The sequence below is a fragment of the Rutilus rutilus genome (genome assembly GCF_951802725.1).
Source record: "Rutilus rutilus genome assembly, chromosome: 11".
Lineage (NCBI taxonomy): Eukaryota > Metazoa > Chordata > Actinopteri > Cypriniformes > Leuciscidae > Rutilus > Rutilus rutilus.
In genome coordinates, this window is record NC_140216.1 from 30,191,393 (window position 1) to 30,209,481 (window position 18,089).

At 39.1% G+C, this 18,089-nt stretch overlaps 1 protein-coding gene across 2 annotated transcripts; it reads left to right on the forward strand.

Moving 5' to 3' along the window:
* Positions 1–963: 963 nt before the first annotated feature.
* Positions 964–16,710, forward strand: shisa7b (shisa family member 7). 2 transcript variants are annotated; one of them, XM_084422829.1, is made up of 6 exons: positions 964–1,598; positions 4,763–7,962; positions 8,155–8,312; positions 11,557–11,613; positions 12,947–13,132; positions 14,234–16,710. In XM_084422829.1, exons 2-6 carry the CDS (start codon positions 7,283–7,285, stop codon positions 15,058–15,060), a joined length of 1,908 nt encoding a protein of 635 aa, XP_084278955.1. In that variant the 5' UTR covers positions 964–1,598; positions 4,763–7,282; the 3' UTR covers positions 15,061–16,710. The 2 variants fall into 2 exon arrangements, with proteins under 2 accessions (XP_084278955.1, XP_084278956.1); XM_084422830.1 differs by lacking the exons at positions 964–1,598; positions 11,557–11,613 and having other exon boundaries at positions 7,158–7,962.
* Positions 16,711–18,089: the final 1,379 nt, after the last annotated feature.

Consider the following 18,089-nt stretch of genomic DNA (forward strand, 5'->3'; position numbering starts at 1 on the left):
GCTTATGCATTTTTATTCTCTATTTTTGTCCGAAGAATAATTTGATAGTTTACTGAATAATTGTATTATTGTAGAATGTTTTATTATATAATTATTATTATTATGCATCGTCTTCTTTTTAATAATTAAGTCATATTTCAGCCCTAAATAAAATATAGTTTGTGATATTTTCATGAGACACTTACCCCTGATTATCATGTTTTTTTTAATCCCCATTCTTCCCAATAGTTATTCTCTAATATTTACCATTTCTCAATTAGTTTAAATTATAGTACAATTTCCATTGTATTATTAGTATTATAGTATTATTAAAAATGTCGTAATTCAATGATTTATGACATAGGCTACTAGAATTTTGTTGAAAGCGATTGTTAGCATTACAGAAAAGGAAAAATGTAAATAGCCAACATGAAAATATTGTCATCATAATACCAATATAAATGTTCCATGAATAAAAACAAAATATCTGCTATCATTTCTTTTGATTTTGGACTCAAAATGGACCCGGGCATGTTCTTGATTTCTTGGGATTCACCTTATATATATAAAAAAGAGAAATCAATCAAGAATCATTGTCATGGGATGCCTCGGTTACCACGGAAACCATTGGCACAATCATTTTTTTATACATTTCTGTCGCCCAAATGGAAGAACTAAACTCTATAGTTTGTCATTCTGTTCTTCGTTTCTCGGAAAGAAATAAGTTAAAATCCAGCCCGTTTTAAGAATGTTCATCAATTCTCGCGCGCTAGAATCTCATGAGCGCGTGCAAGTCTGCGAACGAGCGTCAGTTGATTTTCTCTAAAAACCCAGCACGCGCAGAAAAGACATTCTCAGCCAATAACGCGTGCCAACGATTGGCAGATCATTTCCAACATTTAGCAAATGAAACCACGTGCAAGCATCTCGCTCCAATCGATGTAAACTGAGCGAAGCGGACCTTTGTGGGAGCAATTGCGTTTCAGTGGCGCGGAGGTAGATCTGGAGCCCATTGAATTTGTGTTGAAAGCGGAATAACACGGTCATTTAAATAGTAGGGAAACGGATATTGCCGGGCGCGTCTAATTAATCAGCCGTTTTATGTGTATTTGGCAACATTCGGATTAGACTGTGCATAGTCAATAGCGTTTTATATGAAAAAGAACCCATTTTTACCTGGATGCACGGAGTATTCTGCGTTTTCTTTTCTCGTTGGACTGTAAATTACGCATGGTCGATATTTTTGCTGATATTTGGAGACGTCCACTTATTCCTTTGACGTTTTTATGACTTGTGACTCAATGCAAACTATATTTTGAAACTGGTCATTTTTTTTTTGTAGAACACCCTGGACGAGTGGAGGTTTTATTCACCTTTAAATAAGACACTCTCCCATCGCCAATGCCACAAAACTGCGTCTTTTTCTACGAACCAAGAGCTGTTAAGAAACGCAAGACCCCATCTCTGTGAATACTGCGCGTGCTGCATCATCTTATTCAATTTGCTGTCAGCCAAGAGAGGGGCAACAATAACTTTGAACGGTTATTGTATCGCATTTCTTTCAGTCTCCGCATCATTTTCCACAGATTCGAAGCGGGCAGCTGTTGCAACACACGCAGGTAAGACGTGCCTTCATTTTGTTCCCATCTGATGCTGTTACTGCTGCAACGTGCGCGAGGATCGCATACACATAGGTCGCGCGCTCATTACAGCCTTTTTTTTTTTTTGTTGGTTGATTTCTGTTTATGAACACATCTGTTGTGAGCTAAATTTTGAATATTCTTAAGGAATGTAAGATGAGGGATGGATACATGTCATGGGGATTGGTGTCGCACAGCGTGTGTCGTCCGCCACTGGAATGTTAATTTCCTCCCTGAGATCTGCCATGATGCTGCTGTGTGTATAGATTGCTATAGTCTTGTTTGCGTGTTTGGGTCAGAATTTGCCTATATTGTGAACTAAATGTTTGAATGAATATATAAAAATGCAAAAAAATGTGTCTTAAAGGGTTAAGTTTAGGGAAAGGGGTTTAAAAATGTAATTACCTCAGTATAAAACAATAGAAGTCAATGGAAAGTCCTCACTGTGATAGGAAAACAAGCATGTTTTTTTTGTTAACGGCTTGTCACTTGTAACTATGGCGCATTGTCAACACACGCATTCAAGTGTCGCAAAATGCACATAATTAAGCAAATCCTTCAGTGTTTCACTTAACAAATTACACTTAAGTGTCTTTGTTCATTTCTCTTCATCTGAAAATGACAGCACAAAGCTTCTTTCTTTTTTTTTGTACTATGACTTGTTGCTAACTAACAGACTTTAAAATCCTGAAAGCTACTTTGATTTCTATCTTCTAAGGCCTACTGTCCTCTTTCTGCCCTTCATCTCTCCATTCCCATTTCGGTGTGTGCTCGCTCATAAAATGGTAATGGGCTGCATATTGGCCTGGCATCTGTCATCTGCACCTGTTTGTGGATGGGACGGATGCCTCCCATCCTCCTGAGTCAGAGAAACAGGGTTGATGATGATGATCAGGAGGAGGATGAAGGGGTGGGGAATGGAGAGGAAGAGGCAGATGAATGGAGATGTGTATTGCGCTCGCTTATAGGAAGAAGTATGTAGGCCTATTTACCGCAAAGGGAGGATGAAACGAGTGAACTAAGAGAGGTGATCCATCTGCCCATCTCTATGTCACATCCCTCTCTATCTCACTCACTGCAGCAGAGCTATTCTAAGAGAACACTTTCGACCCACGCACTGTCAAAAAGATCGAGAAAAATAAAGAGTGTATGAGAGAGAAGGAAGGACGAGAGGCGTGTAGCGTGGCGTGCTCAGGCCGTCTTTGGAGAGTTAGTGTGCATGTGTGTTAGAGAAGTACGTGCAGATGTTGTATCACACATCTGTGAGGCTCCGCTTTCACGAGCCCGTGTTTCCAGGACCCTGTCTCTCCGCTTCACATCATTAGCCACACAAGGCGTTGCCGATGGCAACTCCGGAAAAGATGCAACTTGGTGAGCATAAAGCGCACTGTAAAACAGCATAAGATGCACTTGTGAGGGGCTGTTTAAAGGTGCGTAGCCTTGTGTGTTACCTCATTCCTTCTTCCATAAGGGTCCTTGCTCCTTAAGATCCTTCCTCCCCCATCCCTGCATCCTTCCTGTCTTCTCTTCTCCTCTCAATAGGGTCTCTCTCTGCCCTGCCAACCCCCCACTCCGCACACATCTGTGGCTGTGTCACCCCCCGCTTCCTCTCTCGCGTTCGTCCAAAGCTGCATCTCTCTGAGCGTATTAAGCCTTCAGTATGTTCCCACAAGCCTTTTTTAAGTGGCTGTTATTTGCTTATTTACACCCTGTCATTGAGGTTTTAAGATTCACTGTTTTGCATCAGCTATGCTAACATGTGCATGTTATTCACTGCCGTAGATGTGACTCAGTATGTGAGAAAGCTGAGGTCGCACTACTATATGCAAAAAATATGGTGTGCATATTGCATACACTTTGCACCTTGTTGATTGTGGAGGCTGATGTGATTCACAGCCACAGGATTGTGGATGATTTTGTTGTAGGGAAACAACTGAAACTGAATGCACAGTTCTTCATATTATTGTTAAGAATTTTAAATAGTTTACTGATTGCAGTCACATTGAATGTGTAAATGTTATATGTCGGTGTCAGTATAAAAGCCGAAATCTTTATATGTTGGTGTGAGTAATATTATATCAACAATACAGCTATTTTTAATGGGAAATCGAAGGAAAATTGTTGATGTATTAAAAAAAACATATGGTAATATTCACTGTCGGAATATTCAGTGAATAACATTTTTTAAATAAAAAAGTTAGGCCTACTTAATTAATTTAATGTAATTTGATTTATTTTCATTTCTTTTAGAATTGAATAGACACAAAACAAAAATAAAATCATAAATCATATATCTCAAAAGAGAGACATATAGTGGGAGATGTAGTTCAAGTTTATGAAGGTAAAATGATGCCATAAAGAGTCGGATGTGCAGGGCAAGATTTGTAAAGGTGTACATAAGATTGCAAGCATAAATTAAATTCGCATGAGCAAGAGAAGATTTGTAAAGGTATAAATCACCTTTTTTGCTGTTATTTGTAAGTGTAATTCGTGTATTGTGAAACTGCAGCTTCATGCTAACGCAAATTAAACATGATCTGTATTCATCTGACTTTTTTCCGCGCTTACACTTTTGGCACGACCCCCACACCCCCGCCAAAATACGACCAAAAGCATTGCAAGCCTGTGAACAGCAATTTGCAAGTCAAGAACTGCAAAACATATTGATCGTGTAAAACCAACCTTTGTGTAAAAAAAGAAACTGTTGCCAAATGTCTAAATGACTTGTGTACATGGGGCAAAAAAGTTTCCGAAATAACCCGATTTATATAGTTCCGTGTTTCTTTTAGCTGCTGTTACAGTTTTGGCACTCATTGAGTTTTGCACATAGACTGTATAAAGCGGTTTTGCAAGTGCGAGGAGGAGGACGGGTCCACCTTCTTCTTATAGCCAATAAAATGAGCTTCTCGCTGGCTCTCGATTGAACTCTTATCTGATTGGTTCAATAAACAAGCCAGATGCCAGAACACATCTTTATCTTTATTTGGCTCAGCATCGTTCTCGTTGCTGAAATTGTACTTTTGATGCATACATACATGTTAAATAAATAAATCGTGATTGCTCAATAAGCCGTGTACCGTTAGGCTGACTGTATGAGTTTATACTGAATCAGGGATTTGATTTATTCACTTTTTGTCTTTCAGTGAAAATCCAAGACTAACCAAGGAAAACAGAAGCCAAGACGAAGAGCCATCAGCCTGGATGAAAACGACTGGAGTCCCAGCCAGGAATAGGAAGTCATCATCTTTTCTAAAGCAGACGAACCATCACTGTTTTTGTGAGCCAGGGGCTTTTTGAAAGGATGTTGATTTGCACAGATTGAAGATTTTTTTCCTTGACTTTTTGCTACCAAAACCAGTGCCAAACACTAACCGTGCCAACCAGAAGCAAGAAATTATTTCACCAGTACTTTTGCATTTTTGTTCATCCATTTAACCACAATTTACACCAAATTTAATTCTTAATTGTCATCTTTTTTCACTACTGAATAGCATGTAATAGTTCCCAAGGCGTATCGTTTATATTTACATCATTTAATTTGAGTTGCACACAACAAGCAGCTTTTGCTCCCCAAAATAGGGAGAACAGTGCATTATTGGTTAAACATGCTTTATGTAAGAGTGGCCGTTACGAATGCATTAGCTTGAGAGAGTTCGGCTCCTGATCGATTGATCGATGGATGGACGGGCTTATGGATGGCTGGCACAAGCCTCATTAAACTTTCCAAAGTGAGCTGCTGCTAATTCTGTTGATTAGTCGTCCGTTCCTCTCACTAAGGCCCGTTTTACTCTTCTTATCCATCAGATCTCTTTACTCATCCATCTCGTTTGCTCCTCCCACCTCTACGGACTCCGCACATTTAGAGCAGAACCCTCAGGAGTCTCTGAAGGGTTTAGATACTGAAGCCATACGTCTCATAGCCATACTAACGTCAAGATCCCTGCCAGCGTTGAGAGGATTCGGCTTGACCATTCTAGAACAGCAGATGCATGGGTATATTCAGGAATATTTTCAGAGGTCTACATGTTCGACGGTGGTCAAGGTTTGACGTTCCGTAATCTGCCATATTCACCAGCGAGCCATTGACGCGTTTACTGTGTTGACAGTGGGACGACGTTTAAAGTTGTCCCACTACTTGAAAAGACGCTCTTTAACACTTAGGATAGGTCTTTTGCTGCGTTTGCTTGACGGTCCACACGTGTTCCACATTGACGGATGAATCCCGACTTGTTCATGCCTGTTCAGTGGGCTCAACCATGCTGTCCTGCCAGAACTGGGCCCAAGCCCCCGTTTGTTTTATTCTGTTGGGTTGAGCTAAATCCAGAGCAGAGACACTCACGCAAGAGGGTCCAACACACATAGACCCTCAACCTTTACCTAGACTCAGTCCATCCTTCCATTTCCTTTCTTCCTTTCCTGAACACTTCTTCCTTTCTGGCCTGACTTGTGTCGTCAAGCCAGGAACTAATATATACCTGCTGCTTGTTACACTTCGCGAGTGCCCTAACCGACCTACACTCTTCCAAAGCCTTCGTAATGAGCCTTTGTTCCGTGGTGCCACCTTTAGAGAAAAGATCAGCTCTTCCCCATTTCTCTTGAACTCTTGAAAGTTGCTCTTTCATCGCTTCGTCCTACCTTTATCTCTAGCCTCAATAACTTCCTTCTGAAACTCGAAAAGATGAAGTACTTAGTATTTTTCTTGAGAACTGACACTGTTAGCTTGATAATTTGGACCGCACAACAGAACCTCAATGACCTTGAAAGGTATTCTTGTTAGTCTTGCAAGATATTCTCATTGATGATTAAAGCCTAAAGCGACCAACCAACTGAGATTTGTTTACAAGACAACATCAGTTCTTGAAGCTGACAATGACAGTTGTTTACAAATCACACAGAATAGCTGAGTAGTATTAACTGTTTCTTTCTATATGGTTGGTTAGTGAGTCGAGAACTGAAGTGCCAACCAGAATAGAGAGCATTTGGTGAGATATAGTTTACACTCAAACAGAAATGTTTACACGTTGCCCATAAGGTGAACTCAGATTGAGTCTTGAATGAGTTGTTTGTGCCATAGATCAGTTCAGTTACACAGACTTAAACAAAACCACCTTTAAGAGGATGTTCCCATGACTTTGACACTTTAAAAAGTTTACATTGTTAAAATATACGTTTTGTTTACAGAACTAAATTGCTTGCAAAAAAGTCAAATACTTTATTGTCATTGTCATATTTCTAAAGCTGTTGTTTTTTTGTTCTTTTTAATTTTCTCATACATTCCATATATTTGATTTTGTGTCAAATCAACATTTTCAAGCATTCCAACTCTTCACCCATTAAGCATAAAACTTGTACATAGATTTACCTCATTCTTGTTAATAATTTCCTCAGAAATATGTTTACACCCTAACTGCGAGTCTCATGCTTTTTTCTTCAATCTGAACTCCCGCACTTGGATGTGTATTTTGCATATGAAATAATTTGCATACTAGTGTATGCACATGTGAAATAGAGATTAACTTGTCTACATGTCTTATATATTGCCACATTGACTTGCAAATTTTGATAGACGTCAGCTTTTTGTAGGCCTCAGTAGTCTTTTGTACGAAGGCTTCACTTTTTTTCATCTTTGATAAAAAAAAGAAAGAAAAGTCCCCTGTATCAAGATGCCACCCGCTGCCATCTTGCTTTTCTTTCTGTTCTGCCCTGTGGTCTCCACAGTGACTATTACCTCGGAACGCTCCTCTGTGAATGGGGGGCCGGTGTTGCTTCTGTTGCGAGGACGTGGCCGCAAGGTCCCTCAGCCTGACATGCGGGACAAGGAGGCTGCTGCCATGGCGGCAGAGCCAGAGGCAGCCGAGATCCCTCCGAGACCCCTGCCGCAGATTATGCTACCCCGCAATGTAACAGCCGATGCCCTGAAGCCCCCGCTGGGAGCCGCACAGGTGGCGCCTCCTCCTCGGCGACTGGTGGACGTGGACTGGTGTCAGGGCTACTACGACGTGATGGGACAGTTCGACAACACTTTCAACTGCACCAGGGGCACCTACATATACTGCTGTGGCACCTGCCATTATCGCTTCTGCTGTGAGCACCAGCGCAGCCGTCTAGACCAAGCCTCCTGCAATAATTACATCTCACCTGACTGGGCCGTCACACCGGGACCCGTCACTCATCCCCCGGTCCGACACGACCCAGATTTTGACCCGCTGCAGCAACAGAGCAACAGCACGGCTTACGTCATTGGGGGAGTCATCTCTTTTACCATGGCTGTGGCCATTGGGATTAAAGTGGCCTTCCATAAACTGTCTCGACGACCGAGGAATAGAGACATCAACATGCCTAGGTGAGTGAAAGGCCCATTATGACTGCACTCACAAAGTGGAAGGAGACAATGCTGTACACATCTGAGTCTGCACCAGTGACTGCCATATGAAGAGATCCGTTGTGATTTTGATGTCAGACTCTTTCAGCTTTTGCTTTTTGATTTCGTCATACACTCAGCTTTCATTTGTACTATTTATCTCTTTCTCTTCAGAGCGCTGGTGGACATTCTGCGTCACCAGTCTAGTCCGGTCCAGCAAGGAGAGAGGAACAACAGCACGGTCCTAACAACCGCCACCTCCAGTGAGGGCACACTGGGGCGGCCATTGAAAAACTTCTACACTCCTGTCCTCCAGAGCAAAGATAACCGGAGTGAGTTTATCTCACCCACATATAAGAGTTATAGATCGAATAACAGCAAAATATTAAGCAAAGGAAACAATGCATGTATGCAACGTGTACAAACTTGCAGGGGAATGAATGAGTTGATATAGAGAAATAGGCGCTTGAATTAATCAACAGCACAGAAGTGAAGTCTGGAGGCATGATTTAGTCGACAGATTGAAAAGCCTGAGTGTATGAGGTAATGTAGAACAGAGGATGTGTCAGAAATGAGTCACATTAATCCTGCTTCAGAGACAAAAGATGTAATGACCACATGCAAAGAGAGCAGCAGTAAAGGAAGTAAAGAATTGACCAACATACTTTACAGAATCTTAAAGTATGCAGCTCGGGGGCCACTTTTAGAAAGTGAGGAGTAATCAGGGGCCAATGAATAAAATGTCTGTTAAAATATGGTATTAGTTGTGATACTTGATTTTCAACTGGTTTAAAGAGTGCCGTGCAGTGCATTCAGTTAATTAATTATATATATATATATAATTAACTGAATGCACTGCACGACACTCTTTAAACCGGTTGAAAATCAAGTGGTGAGGTGTGTGTGTGTATACACATATACACACACACCGAAATTATTCAACCCCCATTGCAAATCCGCTTAATTGCCAAAATGTACAGACTTTCAGCTGTTTCCAATGAACAAATCAAACAAAAGTAATTGAAATAGCTCAACACAACAAATGTTTCAAGTGGTTTCCCCATATCCAACTAAAAATGCAACTTTTAATGACTTCCACAGTCTCAAAATTATTCAACTCCCTGAATAGAATCCCTCACAACAGCACAAATCAACGGCTGCAACCAGATTTCTGAGAAGGCAAGTTCAGAAAAACCCTCGAGTCACTGCAAAAGACCTGCAGCAAGACTTGGTGGTAGCAAGCACTGAGGTTTCAGCTTAAGGCCCCTTAGGCTACTAAATGCATGCAGTTTCCATGCCAGGACTCCAAGACGTACACCACTACTGACCTAAAAGCACAAGAGAAGTGCTCAAAATCATATAAATAAGCCACAGAAGTTTGGGGATTCTGTTCTGTGTAGCGATGAAATGAAACTGGAACTTTTGGTGGTGGCTCAGTGATGCTCTGGGGCTGCTTTGCATCTTCTAAAGGCGGGCATACACTGCTATTTTCGTCCGATTTTGAGCCGAATTCTGACTTGTGCGACTTGTGCTTTTTCGGATATGGCCTATTTTCAGCTATGTCGTGCGTCGTTTGTCGTGCAGTGTTCGTGAAGTGTACAGTTGGAAACGAGAGGCGATTAACCTCTCAGGCAATCGGATGGTCGGATGAATTTCTGGCATGTCAGAAAATTTGGTCGCTCCTCGTGACTATATCACAGTTGGAGCAGAGCTACGAACCGTTCGATTGCCCTAAACTCAGTGTTTTTTCCCTCACTGCGCCTGCGCGAAAACAGAAGTTTAACCTTTTCATCTTTAATGCAGCAAGAAAGAAAACGAAAAGAGGGAGATCTTTAACGTCTGTAGATATCAAACTAGCTACAAATTACTGTTGCTTACCTCCAGTTCGTGTTGCAAAATGGATGAACCATACTACCCACATCTTCCCACGTTAAATGCTCATGTTAAACAAGCTGTTTTTGAAATAAAGCTGTTTTTAATTTTCATTGATGATTATTGCAGTGTTCGGACATAGACGGTTAATCATTTTTATTATAGGCCTATAATTCACTGTAATCGATCTAAATGTTTTTAGACAATTTTCAATGAGGAGTAGTAAGCTCTTCTATCTAATCTTCGCAGCATGTCGGTTAATGCAGGGATGCGCTATAAAATTATTGCGTGGCAAATTAATTATAATAGCCTATACATTTAATAATAAAAGTAGACCTTCCCTAATAATAATACAAATAATAATTTAATACATGGATTGGAAATGCTAAATACTCTTGATATTGATAGCTGATGCTTGTTTTGACAATATCTCTGGCTACACGATATCATGGTCGATTAGCGCAACCCATTACGGGGGTTGATCTCACATATTTCACACGTTTAGTGTGAGCAGTCAAGTCGCAGCTCGATGATCGGACCGTATGTGAGCACATAAAACGCGAGCTTTGGCTTTACATCGCATTCGATCTACTCGTTCAGTGTGAGTAGGTAACCTTGCTGAAATCGCACAGACATCGCACAGTGTATGCCCGCCTTAAGATGCCTGCCATGAAGTGGTTGAACAATTTTGAGACTGCAGAAGTCATTAAAAGTTGCATTTTCTGTTAAATTTGCATTTGCATTAAAGTTGCATTTTCAGTTAAGTTTGGCCAAACGACATAAAAACATTTGTTGTGTTGAGCTATTTCAATTACTTTTGTTTAATTTGTTAATTGCAAACAGCTGAAAATCTGTACATTTTGCCAATAATTTTGATTACAACTGTGTATGTGTATATATATATATATATATATATATATATATATATATATATATATATATATAATAGAAACTTTAAAAGAACAGCACTTATTTGAAATATACTGTAAATACTTTGTAACATTAACTTTACTGTCACTTTTGATTAACTTAATGCATCCTTGTTAAATAAACAGTATATATTAAGGCATTCAACTCTTCAAATTTTAAAATTCCTATGCAAAAAAAAAAATGTATATATATATATTTTATATATATATATATATATTTTATATATATATATATATATATATATTTTATATATATATATATATAAAAAAAAATATTATGGGGATGCAACCCTCATTGTCTGTGCCTGTGTTGGCTGGCCATGATTTCATAAATGATGCTCTTTCTAGGATTCGGTCCATTTTGTGTTGAATTGCCTTTTTTCACTCTCAAGTTTTCAATGGTTTGCTAATGGAACACATGCAGTTTGAATGTGCCACAGGTGGTCTTTCCTATCAGTGCTGAGAGTATTTTAGTGGCACCAATCAGTTGTTATAATATTTGCATATAATTTTTTGCACCATTATTGACAAAGTAGTACGACTACACTGCAAGTAAGCGATGTGGTACAGCATGACAAAACTGCTTTAGACTGTTTCAATCATTATAACAGGAGCGTTACACATCGCATTATGTTTTTCACTTGCTGTGCTGATAGACATTCGGAACAGGTCAACCAATAACCATGTTTCTAAGTTGAGATATTAAATGTGCATAAAGGCCTCAAATGTATTTTATGAACTGGGAGTGGGTCGTGTTCACTCTGCTCTCTTGCAGCTGGGAAACACAGTTTTGGCCAGACTGGGTCCAGTCCTAAACACACATCTACAATCGGTAAGCCAAGGAGCTTAGGCAGAGTGTGCAAATGTTTCGCTTGTGTGAGAGCACCAGTAAGAAAGCTTCAGATTTGTCTGTGTGTATTTGTCACTGCCTTTGCTTTGGCCTGATCTAGTTGGTTCGAGTGTGTTTGCTCGTGCCCTCCCACTCTGTCGCTACCCTGAGCTATTTTCTTGTTGTTTGTCCTGCACCCAGCACTGTTTGCACCAGTCAGCAAAGCTTCAGTAACTGTGTTGGCATGCATAGTAGCAGAATGCCAAATATCATGAAGAAAAAGTGTCTTTTCTTCATGTTTATGCATAATATTATATTCATATTTATTGCAGTATATGAATATGATATGTAACCAAAGGATTGGGCGAAAAAAAGTCCTGATGCTGTGGATTGCAACTTGTGTCCAGGTTCTCACAGTGGAAAAAATATCTATCTATCTATCTATCTATCTATCTATCTATCTATCTATCTATCTATCTATCTATCTATCTATCTATCTATCTAAAAAAAGTAAAATGAATTTCTTTGAATTCATGGCTCACAACCCAGATAGATGGATATATTGTCTATGGTATTGGCATTTTCAGATGTTTTTTCCTATTATAACTATTGTTGTTGTTATTTTTTGAGTGTTTGTGACCTCGAGGGTTGGTGGTGGTGGGGGGGGGGGGGGGGGGGGGGGGGCCTTACTCCATGTGTTGATGAACTCGAACATCAACACATTTTGTATAATGTACATTTTTTTGTTATTCTGCATAGATAGATAGCAATAATATTAAAAAGCATTTTAACTTTTAACTTCATGGGTCAAAATATTGCATATGCCGTGATGAATTAGGGTTAGTGATTAAAGAACCGGACTCTAACTCCAAGGTACTTAAGTTTAAATCTCAGCAAGGATGATCTATGAACTAGAGAATTGCTGAGTTCCCATGTGACCACTGTGTCCTTGACTACATTTAATCTGCGGTGCTTAAACCAAGGTTGCTCTAGGGGGACGTTCTCTGTAGTATGTGTACTGCAAATTACTTTAAGTAAAAAGTGTCTGTGGAACAAATTACTACATGAATAAGGATAGCATCATTACATGAGGATATATTAAATTTAGAGGGAAAGTGAAGCGATGAACAGTAGTCTAGGCACACAAATGCTCCAATTGCATTGTAAGTAATTCTAAGACATCTTCCCTTGTCATTTAGAGAATCAGGGTGAAGCTTCAGTGTTCCAGTCACCCACATTTAATTAGACCCATATTCTACATTCGACCCAGATAGATATGCTTTGAACACATCGGTTGTTGGCATTTGTCTTATTCTCCTTTGTTCTCCACTCTTAGAGCGAGTTCAACGCATGAACAACACCCAGTTGGCCTCCACAGGAACACTGATGTCCAGCAAGCACAATAATTCTGGCTTTCACCCCTCCTTCTCTCACTCCTTCCACAACCTTGCCCAGCTACCTCCATCATACGAGACCGCCATGAAACCAGAGCTTAACCGCTACAGCTCCCTCAAGAGACTAGGTGAGTATGTGTGTGAAAAAGAGAGTGTGTAATTTCAACGCTGCTACTACTCAGAGGGTCTCTGTGAGAGAGTGTAGCAAGGGGTCAACTGTTGCTTTTTTAGGAAGGCTCTGTGGCATTGGATATTTTTTGCACATATAATTTTATTGTATGTTCAATTCATATTATTTTATTTCAAAGATTTCTATTGATCATATTCAGTCATATTAAATCACTGCCTGAAACCTATAATTGAAAGAATTTGGAAATTACTACATCAGAAAGTTGACTTACAGTTAAAAATGGCTTTTTAAAAAGGGTTGAGATTGGCCCCTATTTTACCTAACATTAACGTACATTTCATTTCTGGATATTTTTAGTCGGATAACATTTTAAACCTTCAATGCAACTCCAGTGTGATCGGGCGGTGCGATCTCACTTACCAGCACAAAATGCAAATCACCATTGACATATTACAAGAGAGGTTATGTTAAGCTGAAATTATATTCATTAAATTGAATTAAATAAATGTAATAAGCATTCATGGATAATTCAATTGAATGCTGTTCATCATTTCTTGCATTTCCTCTGTAGTTTGTTGAAATAATCTAAAAAATAATCAGATATTGACTAAAGATAAAGCATTCAATCAATTTAAAAATGTTAATTGTTCACTGTTCATTGTTTTTAAAATATAAAAAAATATTTACATCAAAATTAAAATATTAATAAAGTATTAAAATATTTTAAAAAATTCAATACATGAAGAAATTAATATTAACCACCATGAATTAATGCTGTTCATTGTTAGTTTATCATACCTAATGCATGATTTAATGTTAAACTGAACATTATTGTGAAGTGTTATCAATCTGTTACAAATCTGCAACACAGTATTTTTAAGTGATTTTTTTTTTTTTTTAGCATTGCATAGCTAAAAACGAGTAACAAAAACACATTTGAATGTTACACCTTCATTAAATGTAGTCAACATCTGTCCCATACAACAGTGCATTGTTTTAATGCAGTCAAGTGCGATCTGATCACTAAACCGCATGTTAATACCAGGTGTAAATGGTCAAATTTATGAATTATATTAATTTGACATTTTCCTAACTACAGAAAAAAACCTGGATGAATATTCCGGATATTACACCTCCAAGCGAAGGCCAAACAATGCCCAACCCAGCTTCCACTCTTCCCAGCACCACCTGCCCTGGGGTGGTGACTTCACATTGGGTACCCGGGGAACCCTACCGCTAAACATGTCCCGCACGCGCATCCATGTGCCCAGTTCCACTTCCACCCCCAACCCCTACCCTTTACCCCAGACACAGTACAACCCCACCTTTGACACGATGAGTAAACCGCCTCGCCGGGTGATGTCCCAAGACCAGCTTCTGGCACTGGGGGAGGGGAACACTCTCTCACGCCTCTCCAAGAACCAGCAGCATCAGTATTACAAACCCATGACCACCAGCAAGAGCTCCAACACCCAGACTTTGCGCAAGTCTCACGAACGCCTCCTGGTGTCGCCTGACCGCCTGGAAGAGCGAATGATGGCCGATTATAGCGGGATGGTGTCCACCACGTCCCGTCTCTCCTACCACCAGAAAGCGCAATCCCAGCAGAACGTGTGCGTGACGCCCTCACTCGACCGCCATCACATGATCAAAATGAATTCGCACCCTACCTCCGGCCGCGAGCAAGACCACTCGGGCGCTGGAATTTCGTCGGGTCACGGGGCTGGGACTTTGGGATGGGGGGACGTCCACGGCTCCGGAGGAGGGCCTGGAGCGATGGCGCACAACGCTCGCCGGATGGCCTTCGCCAACAAACGCCAGAACACCATCGAACAGCTGCACTTCCTCCCCGGAGGAGGTGGGGGAGGGGGCGGGGGTGGAGCTCAGGCGCTGAGGACGGGGAGCAAGAACGAAGTAACCGTGTGAGTGCAAAAAGAAAGACGGAAGATGGTAAGGAGATGGATAAATGAGGTGTGATTGCGCAAGCCGAAGGAAGGGAAGAAAAAAAGGCAGAAGACCGAAATGAAGAATGAAAAAGAGGAAGGCGATAAGAAGGTGGTCAGGAATGAGGCCCATTTGAAGAGAATACAGTGTATCACTATTGAAAGAAAGAGGAATATGAGACTATGCCCTAAGTGATTCTGTAGATCCCTAAATTGTCAAATTCTCAACAAACAGAAAAGTGAAGAGGGACCCAGGTTTCCTCTGACATGTGTGTAGCATATAGTGTCATGATGGCACCATTCAGACATGATCTGAGGAGACACAAAAGTGAAAAGGTTCATTATTAGAATAGGCCATGTTTTCTCTAGTTAGTGCATTCCACCTTGCCTCAGAGTTTGCCAAAGTGTCATTCTCAAAGAGGTGTAGGTGTGTGTCACCTTCATCAGTAAAATAAGAGAACAATGAGAAATACTGGACGAAACTGACAAATGTCCAATAGTGTCCTGAATTACCTCACGGAAACTATGATTTGACCGTTCTCTTGACTTGGGAATGGAAGCGCAGAAAATGCTGGTACGTAAATCATCAGAGAGAAGAACTTGGAACTTGAAAAATGTCACTCGTTTCGTGACCTGACTCTTAAGTCTGCACTGTTAATATGAGTCCAAATGCCATCAGCCATATTAGAGCTTATTCATATGGAATACAATGGAGGAAAACATTTTCATTGGGAAACGGGTGTTATATCGTTGATCAGAGATTTTTAGCATCTTATACTCAAGACTGTGAATCAAAGTTGACATGAATACTTTTTTGCATTGTGGATAACATTTTGGCTGTTTTATAATATAATCAAAAGGCTGTCAGATTGATGGGTAAATCAGGTCATATACTATCTGAATTAGAAATGTTTGAGTAGACAGACATTTGGTAACCGAAGTCAGCCATTCAAAACTGATAGAAGTCATGCCTCTTTCTTGCATGTTTGACCAGTCAGAGAATAGCTTCGTCTGACGGCATCAAACGTTCCGGAGTTGTTACGGTTGTTCCGTTATTAAGCGTTAAGAGCTGAGATTTAATCATGGGCATGCAGTATGTCAAATAAGACAGCATAGTCTTCACACTTAATTTGCAACTCAAGCTGTTGTATTGAGGGGGACAGGGGAAAGGGTTTAGTTATACAATGGACAATTTAATCCAAGGGCTATTCTGAAACTTCTTCATGTTTGTCTGTGCTTCCGTGCTCTTACGGCTTTTTATCTTTTCCCGGTGGCACGGCTGTGCGGAACATAGAGGCTACATGCCAATGAGTGTACAAAACAGAAAAATAGAACAAAATCTGCAAAGCTACTTCAACACTCTGTGTCACACTAAGATGCATTATTATCTAACCGATGAGTTAGGATTTAGGAGTAAAAGCTGTCTTGTTTATCTATATTATATTCAAGAAAAATGTCTTTTTTGTTAGCGATTTCTGTGTTTTTCAGCTGTCTCCACATCAAATGGACACTGTTGTGGTGGAATGTGTGAGAACGACCTGGCTGAGCAAGATTATTGGGCCATAATATAGTATTTTAGATCACTCTGCAATGTTTAAGCTTTTATTAACTTGTTAATAAAACTGAAGTTAAATATGTTGAAAAGGAAAAAAAAAAATTAATTGAATCCCGAATGTTCAAATATGTACACATGCCAATTTACGTGCATATATATATATATATATATATATAAATATATATAGTCATCGATATTATTCATATTATTATTATCATTGTTTTGTTTTATTTTTTTCTGTGATTTTAGAACTTGTTTTTATTCCTGTTTTCTGTTTATATTTGAGTTTATAGTGGATTCTAACCTTTGTAACTCAACAAAAAAGCAGATGCAATCATAGTGAAAAGACAAAACGCATGAAGATGTCAAAGCCAGTGTTGATGATGTCATATTGCTGACTTCTGATGTCAAGGCGTGTATGTGTCCAGTTTGTGTGTCTGTATTTGTGTGCTTGTGTGTATTTCAGTGTCTATTTTGGAATGCTTTATCTTGCATTTTATCTGACTTTTGCTTTGTGTGAAATCAGAGAATGTGCATTTCAGAAAACCCAAAATATAATTTTATTTTTTAAGTGAGTGTCTCTTTGAATGCAAAAAATAAACAAATCATTAAAAAAAAATAATCCATTGCTGCATTCACCAAAGTTATGAAAAACAGAATAAACAACCACCATTTATTTAATGTTTTTATTTAATTTTTAATTTCTTGTATTATTTATTTTATTTTCTTCTTCTTTTAGATATGTTTCTTGCCATGAAATACATAAACCTTGTTGTAAATTTTATGGGGGAAAATGCCACAATGCCATGCATAAAATATCTACAGCAAAAACTTTAATTATTATTTTGTAAATAAAATTCTTGCCATTAAGAAAGAAGCTGTTTTCTGGAGACTGACACGTGTTCTTTTTCTCATGAATCATGAAATCTGTTTGTTGGTTTTTACATGTATATGTTTTTGAGATATGTTTTAGCCTAAATCTCAATATATAATGTGCCGAGTATTTTTAGCCATGCGTGATCTTGTATTAGACTAATTGTTTGTTTACATCGGCAAAACAGCCAGTGGATGCAACTCGCTTAGCTACTTTTGACTAGTGTAGAATGCTTTAGATTAACAATGAAAAAGAAAGAGAATTAATTATGATTTATAATAATGTAATCGCTGATGTAATCTAAGAAGTTGTTTCCCCACATTTACATTCCCATAAATCTCAATTTACCATTCTCCTGCATTCATTTTTTTTTCATTTTCTTTATATTTGGTCTAAAATTTGTTTAAGCCTAATATATATATATATATATATATATATATATATATATATATATATATATATATATATACACACACACACACATATTGTTTGTTACTGCTATAGTTTTATACTGCTGTAGTGTAAATTATAACTGTTCTCTGCAAAACATGTTTTCAATTAATGTAAGGTAATCTAAAATGGG

What these genes read in the sequence shown, in the direction of transcription:
- shisa7b (XM_084422829.1), top strand. Translation starts at nt 7,283, where the DNA reads ATGCCACCCGCTGCCATCTTGCTTTTCTTTCTGTTCTGCCCTGTGGTC. An exon ending in CCAGAGCAAAGATAACCGGA is followed by an intron (nt 8,313 to 11,556) that starts GTGAGTTTATCT and finishes GCTCTCTTGCAG; the next exon opens with CTGGGAAACACAGTTTTGGC. An exon ending in CAGCTCCCTCAAGAGACTAG is followed by an intron (nt 13,133 to 14,233) that starts GTGAGTATGTGT and finishes TCCTAACTACAG; the next exon opens with AAAAAAACCTGGATGAATAT.